General features: G+C 35.9%; 1 protein-coding gene across 3 annotated transcripts in view; it reads right to left on the bottom strand.

Moving 5' to 3' along the window:
• LOC125226263 (putative uncharacterized protein DDB_G0292636) overlaps positions 1-18,896 on the bottom strand; it is a 28,682-nt gene that overhangs the window by 3,292 nt on the left and 6,494 nt on the right. For 2 of the 3 annotated variants that reach the window (XM_048130191.1, XM_048130190.1), the window contains exon 2: positions 414-473. The exons of the other annotated variant lie outside the window; for it this stretch is intronic. In XM_048130191.1, the coding sequence (XP_047986148.1) occupies positions 414-473 (60 nt within the window). The remainder of the gene's footprint in view (positions 1-413; positions 474-18,896) is intronic. 3 annotated transcript variants of the gene reach the window in all.

The following is an 18,896-nucleotide window of genomic DNA, read 5'->3' as shown; positions in this document are numbered from 1 at the left end:
GGTGAACCTACGGCATTTTGAAACAATGAACTAGGACAACAAACTTGCGATAAATAAACAGTCTGCAAAATACGTCATCGAATTTATTAAATAACAAATAAATTTATTCAATAAATAAAAAGTGACTAAAGTAGCCGTCAATAGAACTTGTGAACAATGTTTTGTTTACTTGTACTCTTGTACTCAAATTGTCTTTGATTTCCATTCTAACTCATCAGATACTGGCTAAATCCAGGTGTTATTTAATCAATTCATATCACATTATGATCCTCAACCTTTAAAATAATAAAATTGGGCTCAAATATTGATAGTTTATATAATGGTTTGTTTACATTGTTGACAATTTCTATTGACAGCGATTTTAGTATGTACAATCTTAAACAATTAAAATATGTTTATTAAATTATATTTACCACAATAAAAACTGTCAGGAGCAGCCACACCGACAGTTGCCTCATGTTAGCGTCTATAGTCTGAATGCAAGTCCATTCTATTAGTCATATTTATATAACAGAATTGTAAGGCAAGCATGAAAAGTTTTGCATAAAAAAATATGTACATAAAGTAAAATTATGTTTTCTATAAAGTTATTTGACATACAAATTATAGAAAAAAAATATGTACATAAAGTAAAATTATAGAAAACATAATTTCACGTAACTGTAATGTAAGTGACCACTTCCTTGAGCATGTTTTTTTATTTATGATGCAAATTGAAATCTTATTTATCTCTAGATAAGCCTACTTTTAATCCTTAGATATATTGATATTTAAATTAGCACCATGAATAAAAAAACATGCAAATAATTGGTCACTTACATTACTCTGTTACATGGAATTACCCGTCATGATTGTTTCACCGGATGAACAAATTAATATGTGTTGCCTATTTATAATTAATATTGTCTGAACAACTTTTGTACTATATTTCAAGCAAACAATCATTTCATTTTTATTTCATTTCATTTTATTTAATTTAATTTAATTTCATTTCATTTCATTAACTAGGTACTATCATAGGGTTGTCATATCAAAATTAAAATAACTGGACATCACTATTCATTTTGGACGACCATTTCATCAATGGAGCTAGTATTTTACCATACTCCAAACTTTTAGCTAGTTTCCAGTGCTTATATCTGAGTGTTATAAAAATCCTGGTGGAAAATTCGTAGCAGTGGAGAATAAGTAAGGACTGTATCGTTAATTATAGGGACACAACAAACCTCGTCTAAATGTTGACATGTGCATAATTTTGTATTATTATGGTCCGAGAGTATGATCTGAAGGTATTGGTAAGTACTATTTGATATAAGAAGGTCTGATATTTTTTTATTTTAGGGACTTTATGGTACTTTCATTAAGGTTTAGCAAATACATTTCGGACAACCCCTAATCTGGCTTAATTTGAGAATATCTCAAAGACTTTTTGTACGATTTCGACAAACAAAGGTTAATATGCTGCCAAAATATATTTTTTAAGAGTCCTCTTCATGGTTGTTCAATTGGGTACTTGCAGAATAAATGCGGTAAATTTATATAATTTAAAAAAACGCATTTTTGAGCAACGTTCCGGTTTGCCGTAAATTTTTGATACAAGCAGGATGAGAGAAATAGATAAAAAAAATTAGGCATAGGCCAATGTCTAATAGACATTCATGGTGTTTGAACAATGCCTAAACCAGATCGATATAAACAGTGTATGATAGTTAAATTCGACATCAAAGTCGGAGTTAGCGTAAGCACCATGCCACATTCTCTAAATGGCCGCCATACACAGATCATGAACTTTATTTTTTTAAATAACAGTGGCTAAACTATGTCTAGATATTCTGCTTTGTGGATCATGTGTCGTTGAGGTTCGCACTGTACAATTTTTTTTCGCAATTGTGTCGTCTTGTACGCACTTTGTGAATTTTCTAGTAGCATTTGTCCGAAATCGTAATTGGTACTCGGGAGGATTAAGTCAATGCTGTCTAAACCACATGCTTTACGTCGAGTTTCTAGGACAAAATGCGTACCTTATTATGTGCCTTATTAAGCCCATGGCTTGTTATAAGAAAAAAATATAATAGCAAATAAATACGGCTACTCAAAGTTGTCTCCATATTTAACGATACAGTCTTTAATATGTATCAGTAAAATTAATAGTTAAATAATACTTAGGTACTTATATCATTATCAACCTCATGCTTAAGTAAAATATTTATTACCATTTACTTACACTCATGCTTGGCTTATCAAGAAATAATTTGAGGAATAATAAAAGGTATTAACTAGTTTTTAACCGTCGCCTCATATCTCTCAAGAAGGACGGTTATCAAGTCGTCTGTATGTTTTTTATTTTTTTTATTTTTTTAAATGTTTGTTCCTCGATATCTCCGTCGTTACTGGACCGATTTTGAAAATTTTTTTTTTGATTGAATGTATATGCATACAGATTGGTCCCATTTTTCTCAGAACCCAGTTCTGATGATGGGATCCTGGAGAAATCGAGGGAACTCCTCGAATCTGAAAGGCATACATATGGTGATTTTTGTGTTTTTAAAGGAACAGCATGCATTTAGGTACGGAACAGTAACATTTGGTGCAGTGGAACTGCTGATGATGGCCAGAACGGAACTCTTCAAATCTGAACGGCACGCTTATAGTGACTTTGGTATTTTTATAAGAACAGCATGCACTTTCGTCCAGAACAGTGACATTTGGTGCAGTGGAATTGCTGATGATGGTCAGAACCGAACTCCTCAAATCTGAACGGCACGCTTATAGTGACTTTGGTATTTTTATAAGAACAGCATGCACTTTCGTCCAGAACAGTGACATTTGGTGCAGTGGAACTGCTGATGATGGCCAGAACCAAACTCCTCAAATCTGAACGGCACGCTTATAGTGACTTTGCCATTTTTATAAGAACAGCATGCGCTTACGTCTAGAACAGTGACATTTGGTATAGTGGAACTGCTGATGATGGTCAGAACCGAACTCCTCAAATCTGAACGGCACGCTTATAGTGACTTTGGTATTTTTATAAGAACAGCATGCACTTACGTCCAGAACAGTGACATTTGGTGCAGTGGAACTGCTGATGATAGTCAGAACCGTACTCCTCAAATCTGAACGGCACACTCATAAGTGACTTTGGTATTTTTGTAAGAAAAGCATGCATTTAAGTTCAGAACAGTGACATTTATTTAGTTATGTTTGTTAAGCATATTGAGTTTTCAAGTCAAAGTTTGTCAAGCTTCGATTTCTTATAATATAATCGGATTCATGAGGAATTGAGGAAACTCCTCAAACCTTAACGTTATACGTATATTCATTTGTGTTGCCATCTAATAATTAAAGCATTAAAAGCAGTTTTAAAAAATACCTACACATTTCTACATAATCCAACATTCGCAAGTAACTTTCACCAGAACCCGAAAGGCGACGGTTTTTTTTCCTTAAAAATTATTTATAATAATTTCTTAATTAGTCATCAAAAATAAATAATCTAGAAACAGATGTTCTCGTTAAGTGTGTAAATTTTGAATAGTCAAGATCGATTCGACAATTCGATATCATAATAAATAATATTTTTTTTGAGAAAAAAAAACCGCCGCTTTTGGGGTTCTGGTACTTCTGGTGAAATGTACTTGCGAATGTATGATTATGTAGAAATGTGTAGGTATATTTTAAAACTGCTTTTACTGTAAACCTTTGATTATTTGATGGAAACACAAATGAATATACGTATACCGTTAAGGTTTGAAGTGTTTCCTCAATTCCTCATGAATCCGATATCCGATTATAAGAAATCGAGCTTGACAACATTTGAAAACTCAATATGTAAGCATAACAAAGAGAACAAATCTCCTAACAAATAATGTTCTGAACTTAAATGCATGCTGTTCCTATAAAAATACGAAAGTCACTACATATAAGTGTGCAGTTCAGATTTAAGGAGTTCCGTTCTGATCTTCATCAGCAGTTCCACTGCACCGAATGTCACTATTCTGACGTAAGTGCATGCTGTTCTTATAAAAATACCAAAGTCACTATAAGTGTGCCGTTCAGATTTGAGGAGTTCCGTTCTGATCTTCATCAGCAGTTCCACTGCACCAAATGTCACTGTTCTGGACGTAAGTGCATGCTGTTCTTATAAAATACCAAAGTCACTATAAGTGTGCCGTTCAGATTTGAGGAGTTCCGTTCTGACCATCATCAGCAGTTCCACTGCACCAAATGTCACTGTTCCGTACGTAAATGCATGCTGTTCCTTTAAAACATAAAAATCACCATATGTATGCCTTTCAGATTTGAGGAGTTCCCTCGATTTCTCCAGGATCCCATCATCAGAACTGGGTTCTGATACAAATGGGACCAATCTGTATGCATTCAATAAAAAAAAAATTCAAATAGGTTCGGTAACGACGGAGATATCGTGGAACAAACATTAAAAATAATACAGACGAATTGAGAACCACCTTCCTTGAGATTTGGGGCGGCGGTTAATAAGGATAATGTTAAATAAAGTTATTATTTAAAAAAAACCAAACTCCTGTAGTTTTATTTTCTTTTAGATTTAGTAATTTTATATGTTTGTAAATTTATGCACTTGTTAAATAATAAGGTATATTTATACATTTATTTTGAAAAAACGTTGGTTTTTAAATCATATAAATGCGATATGTACATTGTATGTATATGTACACCTACATATACCTAAGGTATAGTTTTTACGTGTGTTTAACTCATTAATGGCTACCTAACTACTTACCTAGTGATAATAACCGCTACTGTTTAGACATCATAGCTTTATTACATTACATGTAATATAACTTTGAAGAAGTAAAAAAAAAATCCTGAAAGCCGTGTTTTGCAGAAAGTGTGGATAAACGCGCAACGCAATCAACGTAATGTATAAAAAATTACATATCAAAACAGATATAAATAGTCGCCTATAGTTTTTCATTATTTCTTGGTTGTACGAGTATTCGTTCAAGGCTTTGTCTATCGCATAAAACAACCGCGCGCTGTGTATCTTAGAAGAAGAAAAAAATATAATAGTTATTTGTTATACAAGGGGGCAAATATCGGGAGCTCGACAAAAATCAAAAAGGTAATCACGGTCTATATCCCGGTCAATATAAGTCTAAGGGGGCAAAGTTGTATTTTAACGCCGAGTGTGGAATTGAAAAACGAGCAAGTGAAAGGATTCTATAGTTGAACCACGAGCGAAGCGAGTGGTTCGAGAATAGAATCCTGAACTTGCGAGTTTTTTAACACACGAGAAGTAAAATACATTTGCACCCGAGTGTAACACAAAACTTTTCCCCTCACTATAGCGAGGAAACTACAACGCAAAAACTGCGTTTATCACTGCTTCCAGTAGTTTCACAGGTAGTAAATCATCTTTATTACTAGATTCAACTACTTTTATCAATTTTAAAGCAGTTAATTTGACTTTATTCAAGTTCAAATTACTTTACTCACTAGTGGATAAAATGCGTTTTTACTCACTGGTATTAAAGGACAAAACACGTGTTTCCGAGCTAGTGAGTTTACAGAAACCTAAAGAACTGACTGTACCTACAGGTTTCCGAGAATTTAGGTAGACGCAACCTACGTCAATTTAATAAGGTACTGCGTATATTTCTGTCGTTCACCTATTCTTGTGATGATACGCGTAAAGTGCGATTTCACGGCTTCATGAGGTTTGTCATTGTTTGCGAACTATTACGAACACTCCTTGACACTTGTTTCAGAAGTCATACAGGTCGATTGACGAAAGCTATGAACAGTATGAACTCATGGTGAACTGTAAACTTACCACGAGTTTGACAATAAGATATTTGCTGTCTGCGTGATCTTCTGATCTTATACGATGGTCAACTAAATCTTGCAAGTTGGCACTAAAAAAGCGGCAGATTTGAAAAACGTAGGGCTCAGTGGCAAAACTCATGAAACGCGTAAAGTTCCTAAATCTTAACATTGGGGGATTCATCGACGAGTACAGAACACTTCAAAATTGATTGAAAATGTACTTTGGTTGACCTTCTATAACTCCTACTTTCTATGCATTTGTCTTGTACTGGCATATATTTGTGCTTATTACATTAAAAAATACGATAAGTACGGGGATTTGAACTGAGGGCCATCGATTTTACCTACAGGCAGGGTTAATTCCTACTAGCCAATACCTCTTTCTTTTCTATTGGCTCTAACTCCAGAAGTTTTAACTTCTTGAATTCTTTTACATAAGTGAAAAATATAGCTACCCAATACAAATTTATGTCTCCACAAAAAGCATCTAGAATTATGTTAAAGGCTTCAAGGGCACCATCATTATAATGAATAACGCCTACATAAGTATGACATATGATTCCGTTGTTACTTCCAAACACCTATTTGCTGTTGTATTACTATAGGAAAAATTAGCCGATTAACTGAACTAAGCATAAACTTACACACTAAAAAGTAGGAATTTTATGTCAATTCAGGTAAAAAGGGTTTCAAGAATATATCATAGCTAACATAGCTTTATGTATAAAGACTTTACTTAAATTTATTAATGAAAATTATAGGTACCGGTAATATTTCAAATTTAAAATATATCTTTTCACAAAAAAAAGAACTACTGCTATTTCTGACTTTTCGCTGACTGAATAATGATCATTCAATCACCAGCATAACTGAAACATATTGCTTTAACAATCAAAACACTTAACATAATACCTCGAACGGTGACTATACGCTTTCTGACAACTCACTAGGGTTCTCTTTTCAACCCTCGTTAATGTTATCCAAATACCAACCAAAAATAAAAGAAACCACCATCTCCCGCCCTCTGCCAAAGTCATAGGGTTGACTTTTCCTCGGGTTTGCTGTTTGCGGACTGCAGATTTAAAATAGTATTTGTAACACAAGGTGATAATGTGAAACGTCAACATTTGTATGAAATTCCACCCCGATTTCGCCGGATATCCGGTGACGACTGATACGGGTATCTCTATCTGGATGAACGCAAAAATGACGAGAATGCTTTAAGCTGTTTTGTATAAGATTTTATTTAAATTGTAATGTTTGTAAGTCTATTCTTTGTGCCAAATCTTTTAATCCGACTTAAATTTTGACCTGCCCTAATGGGCCTAATGTAATTGGGTACTTATTCTTTCTGATATTATATTTATTGCAACGATTAAGGATTGATTTGAAACAAGAGAAATGATGATAAGTTCCGAGGATGTGCCAATTTTTTTGCACATCTAAAGGATTTTGAAGTGTAACAGGGGGCAACTTTCAACAGACACAACACAAGGCAAACACAATTCAACAAATCAGCTTGATGGTACCAATCCATACCATAATATGAAGTTTTAGGAGAATCAAATACTTAGGTAATCCTAAATCCTAAATTTATTGCAACGATTAAGGATTGATTTGAAACAAGAGAAATGATGATAAGTTCCGAGGATGTGCCAATTTTTTTGCACATCTAAAGGATTTTGAAGTGTAACAGGGGGCAACTTTCAACAGACACAACACAAGGCAAACACAATTCAACAAATCAGCTTGATGGTACCAATCCATACCATAATATGAAGTTTTAGGAGAATCAAATACTTAGGATTACCTAAGTATTTGATTCTCCTATCAAGCTGATTTGTTGAATATGAAGTCTCCTAAAACTTCATATTATGGTATGGATTGGTACCATCAAGCTGATTTGTTGAATTGTGTTTGCCTTGTGTTGTGTCTTAGGTAATCCTAAGTATTTGATTCTCCTAAAACTTCATATTATGGTATGGATTGGTACCATCAAGCTGATTTGTTGAATTGTGTTTGCCTTGTGTTGTGTCTGTTGAAAGTTGCCCCCTGTTACACTTCAAAATCCTTTAGATGTGCAAAAAAATTGGCACATCCTCGGAACTTATCATCATTTCTCTTGTTTCAAATCAATCCTTAATCGTTGCAATAAATATAATATCAGAAAGAATAAGTACCCAATTACAATACCTACATCTCTGAGTCCCAAATTCCGTCACGGTCCATTAAGCTTTTATATTCCCCCCCATGACAAATTGTCAAAGGGAATTTTACGTCGTCTGTCGTAAACATTCTTTACGTTTCTTTGGGTTTATGTCGTTCGTGGGGGAGCTATGTCCAATCGATGTTAACACGATTAACAAGGTAGGCTCTAGGGTCCGATCGGTTTAAAACACATTTTATGGGAAACGATGATTGGCTACACGGTATGTATGAGCTGCCTGTCTACATAACTGTTCAATTTGTATGTTTAAATAATTTGTGTTTAGTAGCTCTTGATTAAACTAAATTGGTAAGGGAAAAGTATTCGGATCCCTTTCTTTGACATAATGATCACAAGTCATAATGTAATGATTACCAGATTAGCATTAGTCATAATTATGAAACGGTTAACTTTTCAGGGTATTCATTTAGGTAATCTTTAACCTAACCTAACCAACCGGTTAGGTTAGGTTTGTTTTTTGGCAATTCTGAAAAGTTACGCGTTTCTGAGAAAAATCAAATTATGACTAATGAAAATGTGAACAAAAGATACATTATGACGTAAGAGTTTATGGGAACCAATAGAGACGGAAAATTATTTGATGTAAGATATTTACTCATCGTAACATAATTTTTAAAATGCTGTAAAATAGATTCTTCAATGTGACTAAAAAAAGATTTCAGCCGTGTAGAAGTCAATTTTGATATTTTTTCTAAGCTTTCGTATTTTAGAGATACCTACTTTTAGATAGGTGCCTACTTTTTTAGGTAAGTTCAATGTTCACGTGTAATATAACTAATATAATATGCATACCAATGTTCATGTACAATTCGTTTTCAAAAGAAAAAAAACAATATTAACCGGAAAATATTGTTTGCTTCATGGAATAACAGGTAATAGGTACTAAACTTATTAAAATACTGCCAAATTATAAGCTCTGCAGACTCGCATCGGCAACTTCTCAAAATCCATAATATCAATCCCATAAGGCCATCCCCTTGATCGAATCTAAATCGAAGATAACACGATTAGGGCAGGCACTAATACTTAGGCCCGAAGGTCCGCACTGGCCTCCGGGGGAATTGGTTTAAAATTTACTATTCTGCACATTTTCTGGTACAAGAACGAGAAGTCCCTAATGGATCGAGTAGAATAGTTATTTGTTATACAAGGGGGCAAAGTTGTATTTTAACGCCGAGTGTGGAATTGAAAAACGAGCAAGTGAAAGGATTCTATAGTTGAACCACGAGCGAAGCGAGTGGTTCGAGAATAGAATCCTGAACTTGTGAGTTTTTTAAAACACGAGAAGTAAAATACATTTGCACCCGAGTGTAACACAAAACTTTTCCCCTCACTATAGCGAGGAAACTACAACGCAAAAAATGCGTTTTCACCACACCAACTAGTAAAGGCTTACTTTGTTATTCGAAAACAGATAGCAAAATTGCATTTTATCCACAAGAGTGCAAAGTAATTTCATACAAATTTTAATTTGGTGCCTTGAGCTGGCTGGTAGAATTTAGTAAATAATTATTTTATGGCTAACAAATATGGCTAACAAATTTATAATATGGCTAACAAATAGTATGGCATTGTATGATTATGGAAGGTAATGTTCGGATAAACAACCAGTATGTCATACAATTTTTATGGTAAACAAATCATTCGGGCAAATGAAATTCAGGCAAGTTAGATTCGGGCATATGAATATTATGTTAAATGACTGTCGGGCAAACAATAGACAACCATCTTATTTACATCCACCTCCACAGTGACATAACTTTGCATTTGAGCTGGCGTTTGATACAATTGCACCTGAAACTGCAAGATTTAAGGCACATATGAATATTATGTTAAATGACTGTCGGGCAAACAATAGACAACCATCTTATTTACATCCACCTCCACAGTGACATTTTGCATTTGAGCTGGCGTTTGATACAATTGCACCTGAAACTGCAAGATTTAAGGCACCGACATCTTATCAATTCTAGGCATGTTTGAGCTGCCATAGGTCTTTTGGGTCCACAGTGGCATCCAAGCTTCGTCTTCCTTCTGCCAACCCCATTCAGATGGACAAGGGAGATTTTGAGACTTCTGCAGGCATTGTCCCCAAATAGAAACCGCCTGTAACACTGCCAAGGTATGTTGTTTGAGAGCAGCATCTGTAGGAGAAAATTTTTAAATTTGTCTTTCCTTTTTTTGTAAACAAAAATTTTCGGCACTCATTTACCGCCTCGTAGGGGCATGATCTGAAAAACAAGTGTTACAGGCGGTTTCTATTTGGAGACAATGCCTGCAGAAGTCTCAAAATCTCCCTTGTCCATCTGAATGGGGTTGGCAGAAGGAAGACGAAGCTTGGATGCCACTGTGGACCCAAAGACCTATGGCAGCTCAAACATGCCTAGAATTGATAAGATGTCGGTGCCTTAAATCTTGCAGTTTCAGGTGCAATTGTATCAAACGCCAGCTCAAATGCAAAGTTATGTCACTGTGGAGGTGGATGTAAATAAGATAATTCCTTCTTTTACTGTATGTTTTTCTTTTTAACTGTTACCTCGGTTCGTTTTTAAATTGAAGAGGATTAAAAGTCACTGTAATATTTTAAAGGCAAAAGTTGGTGAGCATAGGTACTGTGTTACTTTGTTACTTTTACACGCCCAAGTAGGTTAACAAATTTTGATAAAATTAAGTGTGGAGGAGGTACGATATAACTTATAACACATCGCTTCTTATTCATCGTGGACAACACTCGGGGTGCAGTATAATGATTATTAAAAATCTTTATGCCGGCCCCTGTGCTGCGCTGGCGATCGTTGCAGTACTTTCAATATTTTTTTTAACATCAAATATAATAAATTTTATATTTAATGTTAATGTTTTTCGATTACTCATAAAACGATCTTTTAAACAGTATTTTTTTTAAAACAAGTTTAGTATAAGAATATGGAAATATGAGGATTTGTTTACATTTCGTGGCTACGAAAAATTTATTGTATTAAATATTGCGCTATATTTTGCTATGGAACCCTAAAAAACTAGTATTGGGAATAAATTGAGCATTATCTAGTTACATAAAAATGACACCAAAATTAACTTAAAAGTTCAAACTAATCGGCCAGAATTTTTTTTTGAGCACCGGAAGCTCCATACTTTGACCCCCCCACCCCGCTTTCGGACACGGAGTTCAAAGTGGCTACCGGTCTTATTTGACTCAGGAGGACGTGTATAATACCCATACCAAACGCCAATGCTGTACTCAAAAATATATACCTCTCCATACAAGCATGCCCAATAGAGAAAGGGCTATTTTCAAAAATAGCATTTCGACGTTTTCAGCAGACTTTCGAACAGCGAATTTATGCATTCGAAATTTTCAAAAATAGGTCAAAAGGGGGCTGGAACTTTCCTAAGTTTGAAAAGTGTCTGCAACTAAATAGTTACATGGGGTCGTAAAATCACAAATGCCGCATGGTGATAAAAATTATATAACGTCGTCTCAAGTTCGACAGAGAAACCACCATTAATTAAATCGCAGACAAAGAACCCAGAGGTGGCAAAACGAAAGCATTTGTTTCACATCGGCCACGGTTCAACGGATAATTGTCAAGGTCGCCAATACCACGGTCGGTATTACTTTTATCAGTACCTTGACTTCTGAATAGGGAATGCAATTACCGGTCGTTTTTCAAAACCGGTAATTTACAGACATAACGTCGCTAAAACCGGTAAACCGGTAATTTCACGGTTTTTACTTTATTTCATGAAAAATCTATATTTTCCGTCAAAATCGATAGGTAAGTCGTTTTTTTAGTAGTGTTCATTAAACTAACACTCTCAAAAGACAAAAATTAATAATGGAATCTTGAAAAATGCAGGTTTTAGGTCTTTGTTACAAAAAATAAATAAATTTTAAATGCCAAATCTTAGAATTAGCAATCATCTTCGATGAAATCAACTAAAACACAAGAAATCATCACAGATTATTGAAATATCACGTATTTGTAATTGTATAAAGGACAACTACAGGACCCTGATTCGTGTATCCCACCGATCCCACGCCAGAAAAGTGCTGTTACACAGCAAGTTATGTCACATCCTGGACTGGTAGATCCCGCAAAAACGGGCAAGTTTCGTCAAGGGCGAAGATGCGAACAGATCCTAAATGTACATACGTCCATTAAAAGAGATCGCTTACGAGTTCAGCACTTTGATGATTCTCTGCTTCATCGACTATAGCAAAGCCTTTGACTGCATCGTTTTGTCATCGAGAATTTGGTAGCTATCATTGAAACTCCGTAGAAAAACCGGCCAAGAGCGTGTCGGGCCACGCTCAGTGTAGGGTTCCGTAGTTTTCCGTATTTTTCTCAAAAACTACTGAACCTATCAAGTTCAAAACAATTTTCCTAGAAAGTCTTTATAAAGTTCTACTTTTGTGATTTTTTTCATATTTTTTAAACATATGGTTCAAAAGTTAGAGGGGGGGGGGACGCACTTTTTTTTTCTTTAGGAGCGATTATTTCCGAAAATATTAATATTATCAAAAAACGATCTTAGTAAACCCTTATTCATTTTTAAATACCTATCCAACAATATATCACACGTTGGGTTTAGAATGAAAAAAAATATCAGCCCCCACTTTACATGTAGGGGGGGTACCCTAATAAAACATTTTTTTCCATTTTTTATTTTTGCACTTTGTCGGCGTGATTTAAATACATATTGGTACCAAATTTCAGTTTTCTAGTGCTAACGGTTACTGAGATTATCCGCGGACGGACGGACGGACGGACGGACGGACGGACGGACGGACGGACGGACGGACGGACGGACGGACAGACAGACATGGCGAAACTATAAGGGTTCCTAGTTGACTACGGAACCCTAAAAAGGAAACTGAATCGGCAGAGAAATTTCGAGCCCTTTTAAGTACTTTTGGAAAAGGTGTTGATATGCCCTTCACCTGACTACGGTGAACATATCATCAGAAGAGCCTGCGGAAGCTAGGAGGAAGGAATCATCATTGGTGGGCACCAAAATAACGAATCTTTGATAGGCAGATAACACCAATTTTCTGGCCGCCAATGAAGTGGAAATGGTTGACATCACTGGTAAAATACTTATAGAACGCATCAGTCTGGAAACGGATCTCAAGATTAACCACATTAAAAACCAAGCTCGTGGTGGTGGATTGTGTTAGGTAGATACAACACACAGGTGCTCTTAGGCCAGTAACAGTAGATGACTTCATATACTTCGGCGCAAACATCGACAATACCGGTTCTAACTATAAAACTCCCGTGAGACTCATACATATTTAAAAATATTTTAAGCGGGTTACTCACGTATTAAGTCGATATAGCGTTCGACATGTTTCGGTTCAATTTCGAGAACCTTTCTCAAGAGTAGCGACCCCGCCTTTACCTCTTCAGCAGCCGCGCGCACCGAGCAAGCGCCCGCAGTATGCGTCGCGCTCTCGACATGTAAAGGCGGGGTCGCTACTCTTGAGAAAGGTTCTCGAAATTGAACCGAAACATGTCGAACGCTATATCGACTTAATACGTGAGTAACCCGCTTAAAATATTTTTAAATACCGGTTCTTCTGAAAAAGAAATTAGAAAACGCATAGTTCCAAAAGAGCCCTAGCTACAAGGATTATCTCCATAATTCTTGGTTCCTAAGAACCGCATGTCTAGAAAGATCAAAACCGGTTTGGATTACGCTCTAGTCTTCTCCATTTTCTACTACGGAGCTGAGACTTGGAGTCTGAAAAAGGCTGACCGCAACCGCTTCCGAGATGTGGTGCTAGATGAAGATTTTGCAAATACCCTGGATTGCCTTCCGTACAAATGTGTCTATCTTACGCGAATTGAAAATCAATACAAGGTTATCAACCATCTGATAACGTAGAATTTTGGAGTTTGGAGAATTTTGGAAAAGGCCACAACCTTGAGCAACTGGCAAGGTTGATCGCTAACGATCCAGAGGTCGCAGTCTAACAAGATGGACAGATGAGATCCCTTTCACTCTCTACACCCAATTTCAGAACCGGAACCAAAAGTCAGAATGAAATTGATTCTATTGGGACTTCACGACCCTCAGCAATGAAGATACCAATGCGAGGAGGATGTCTTATCTTTAAAGCTAATCAAATATTTATATAACAATGAGTGAATTAATGGAGGATAATCATTCGGGGTTTAAATTTGGAATTTATGAAACCAACTGTGGACATTCCACACTTGTTGGTTTTATAGAAATCAGATTTTTTGATCTTGGATCCGACAATGCAGGCACGCACAGTGCAGGCAGGAATGTACGGACTCTAGCCGCCGCAAGCACTCATGCCTGATGATGGGTCTCCATATGACACGAAACATGTCGGCAGACATAGGTACGTTTATGAAACGACAACCATTCATCCCTCTCGCACGTGGGTAAGATAATTATAACAGACATGCTTTCAATACCACAATATAGTATAGCAATGACACAAAAAATAAACGTTTTCGTGGAGAAAACGAATTCTTGCTAAATAAAATGTTTACCAGAAGTATTTATAAGTGTTTATTTAAGAAGAAATTGCGACAGAAGTGCTTTTTGTAGTAATTTTTAAGTAAATTTAAATTTCGGTAAAAAACCGGTTTTCGAATATAATTACCGGTAATTTACCGGACCCAAAATTGGCAAAATTACCGGGAAACCGGTAAACCGGTTTACCGGCTTGCATTCCCTACTTCTGAATAACGCCAATAATACTATTAGTTTTATAATTAATGTAAGTAAAACAACTACTAAGCTAGCGAAGCGTGATGCTAACCACCAGATGACTGGTTCAGTCTTTGCTGAGCGCATTAGCATCTCTTATTCAGCGCGGTAATGCGATCTGGGCACCCGACCATTCGGCATTGATTGGACCAGATTAACGTTAATTTAGTAACTATGCAAGGAGCCAAGCGCAGTAGAATTTGCAGCACCTCGAAAGAGCGCGTGCGGTTAGCCAACATGATGTAGGTATACTATGTTCGCCTCCCGCATTAGGTAGGTACTTTTGTTTAGTTATTCTTAAATTCTTAAATGAAGAGGTAGCTCAAGAAAATTTGGAGAGAACTTGAATGGATTTGGTCAAGATTTTATTGAACCATAGTTAGTTTCCAAGTGCATTGGGTATATAGTTAGATTAATATGTTATTTGTGGCATAGACAGCTAAAGAGCAGACGACTCACCCGTTGGCAAGCTATTACCGTCGGTCATGGACACCTGCAACACTGGAAGAGTGCATTGCGGGATACCGTGGGAGTGGATACTGACATTACTGACGCGCTTCTCCTATTTATTTTTTCAACGAACTTACACTACCTATATAGCCGACGCGAAAAAGTCAATGTACGCGACTTAAACTAAACTGTGTTACAGTGAACTCAGAACACCACTCGTTTCAAATTTGCCTACCAACTACCAAGCGATAAACACTTTTATATCAATGATATAGCGTCTAACATGCGGATCTCGAAGAATCCATGGAAAATGTGGGTGATGTAATGTTGTTTAGTGCCTCAAGTGAGCCGCAGGCGCTAACTCATTGTTCCTTTGTCAGTATTTCGAGAGATTGTCTCAGCTTCCTGGTGTTTTGATACGAAATTGGTAACATTTGGAATGCAGGTTTTGAGCTTTAGGATTTAGGATGCGTGCTAATGGTCTCACTAAAAGGGATGCAGAAGACCGTGCGAAGTGGAGGAGAAAAAGCCGGAAAGCGGACCCCGGGCTCCGAAGCGCCCGAGCTGAGGATGCAACCGGGAAACCGTTAAGATGAGAGAGAGAGAGAGAGAGAGAGCAGGTTTTGAGCTTAGGGCCTGCTGATACATGTGTAATGTTCATAGTAGAATATTTGTGAGTGTGTTTAGTAAATTAAACGCCCCACTTTGTCGGTTACCATTAAGGCGAGATTTACTTGTATCTTTATATGAATAAACTGACAAAGCGGCTTTATAGCAATCGACAAAGTGGGACGTTTTCCCGTGCACACTCAGATATGTATGGGAATTTGTGAATTTCCTACCTTACCTTACCTTTATCTTAGGTCTTGTGGTACTCATAATACCAGAGCATATGCTGAGTGGCGTCCCTTTATAGCCACTACACCAGCGCCAGCGCCAATGTCTTTTTTAGTTAAATACTCCTCTTTTTGTTGTTCTGTAACTGATGCATCTTTACTTTTGTTGTAAAATGTTATTTTTGGATGTATTTAATACATAGTTTTAAGTGTTTAGAGAGTAAGTATTTTTTTTTTAGATTAAGGCGCTGTATGTAAGTAGAAGGTTTTTACAATAAACGATTTTATTATTAATTTATGAACAGATGTCTTAATAACATTACTTTTTCCTTCATAGGAATTTACTTACATTACAAAATGGAAGTTTAGACGAATCCATCCAACTCCTCAATCCAGAATCAGAGTAACTTCCTAAGGAATTACTTCCGTTAATCCATCGGTTATGTTTTTGTCTATCAATCCTGACATTAATCTGCGATAGCAGTTTAATAACACATTATTTTAAATATATTTACAATACAAAACAGCTTTCAATTATGTAAGGATTAAAAGTATTAAAACTATTAAAATTAACCTACAATGTATTTTAGTCTAATATAAATTATGGACAAATTAAATGAATTTGTTATAGTAACAAAACAACCTCCTGAGATTTACAATAAATTATAGAGAGTCAACATCAACTTTCATTATATATATATACACAAAGACTTGTGTATATATATATAATGAAAGTTTCTATGTAAATTCAGAGACAAAGCAATTGCTTTGGGAAGGAAGTTAAAGTTAAGTTGTTTTAGTTGATAATAATAACATTTAGTGTCTGAGCGAATTACGTACGCGGTGTTCCCAGGCAGTCGCGAGCGCAGTCACGAGTGGGTAGAGATTAATGGGGTCTGTCGACAACCAGAGACGTTACGTTGAAAAACTAGACTAAGTATATCAAGTATAGGTATGTTTTACAATATTATGTACATACAATCAGCTTTTATAAATAGTAGCGAAGGCTCCAAAAGATTTGTTATTCGATAATTCTTTTCCAAATGCTAAGTGACCGATTCAAAATATAATATCCGTCTAATATTAACTCTGGATACGATATGAATCGGATATCAAAAAAAATGACTAGATATAGACTTTTTTTTATACTACGTCGGTGGCAAACAAGCATACGGTCCGCCTGATGGAAAGCGGTCACCGTAACCTATGGACGCCTGCAACTCAAGGAGTTTCACATGCGCGTTGCCAACCCATTAGAAACTTACCCCATTAGACTTATGAGAATATACTTAAAAAAAAGAGAATAAATCCTTAAATGTGTTTAAATATAAATCTTCAAAGTGTGACAATCTTCAAGGTATGATTGAGGTACCTATTCCTTAACTCAAATCTCAAAGATTTTAAGGAAAATTATTATCAGTGAGTTTGTAATGATTAGTCATTTTCGCGATACCTATCGGATAATCCCAAATCGCACTAAATGCTCATATTCGGGGAAATACAACTTTGGATAGATTTTGATAAATAAGTACTAACTGTACTAAGTATAAAGTATCAAGAAACCAATGCATTTTTTTTTTAATTACTTATTAAATTATTGATTAAGGGCCGGTTGCATCAAACCACCTGTCAGCGTTAAAGCGTTCGTTAAATTTTAGTGTTGGAAAGGTCCATAGAGACATTTGCTGCGTGACGATGATGTGTCTGTCAAAATGTGGTTGATACAACTGGCCCTTAATGTGTAAAAAAAAAAAAAACCGGCCAAGAGCGTGTCGGGCCACGCTCAGTGTAGGGTTCCGTAGTTTTCCGTATTTTTCTCAAAAACTACTGAACCTATCAAGTTCAAAATAATTTTCCTAGAAAGTTTATATAAAGATCTACTATTGTGATTTTTTTCATATTTTTTGAACATAGAGTTCAAAAGTTAGAGGGGGGGGACGCACTTTTTTTTCCTTTAGAAGCGATTATTTCCAAAAATATTAATATTATCAAAAAACGATCTCAGTAAACCCTTATTCATTTTTAAATACCTATCCAAAAATATATTACACGTTGGGGTTGGAATGAAAAAAAATATCAGCCCCCACTTTACATGTAGGGGGGGTACCCTAATAAAACATTTTTTTCCATTTTTTAGGGTTCCGTAGCCAAAATGGCAAAAACGGAACCCTTATAGTTTCGTCATGTCCGTCTGTCCGTCTGTCCGTCTGTCCGTCTGTCCGTCTGTCACAGCCGATTTACTCGGAAACTATAAGTACTACAGTGATGAAATTTGATGGGAATATGTGTTGTATGAACCGCTACAAAATTATGACACTAAATAGTAAAAAAAAAGAATTGGGGTGGGGCCCCCATACATGTAACTGAGGGATGAAAATTTTTTTTTCGATGTACATACCCGTGTGGGGTATCAATGGAAAGGTCTTTTAAAATGATATAAAGTTTTCTAAAAAACATTTTTCTTAAAGTGAACGGTTTTTGAGATATCAGCTCTCAAAGTCGTAAAAAGTATGTCCCCCCCCCTCTATTTTTATAACTACGGGGTATAAAATTCTAAAAAAAATAGAGGTGATGCATGCTAATTAACTCTTTCAACGATTTTTGGTTTGATCAAAGTATCTCTTATAGTTTTTGAGATAGGTTGATTTAACTGTAATTTTGGCAGGTGTATAAATTGACATAATAAGTTTATTATATTTGCTGCTACGGAACCCTTTGTGCGCGAGCCCGACTCGCACTTGGCCGGTTTTTATTTTTGCACTTTGTCGGCGTGATCGATATACATAATGGTACCAAATTTCAGCTTTCTAGTGCTAACGGTTACTGAG

This window comes from Leguminivora glycinivorella, chromosome 5, assembly GCF_023078275.1.
Source record: "Leguminivora glycinivorella isolate SPB_JAAS2020 chromosome 5, LegGlyc_1.1, whole genome shotgun sequence".
Taxonomy (NCBI): domain Eukaryota; kingdom Metazoa; phylum Arthropoda; class Insecta; order Lepidoptera; family Tortricidae; genus Leguminivora; species Leguminivora glycinivorella.
The sequence above is the reverse complement of the archived record's forward strand: the minus strand, read 5'-3'. Positions and strand labels throughout refer to the sequence as shown.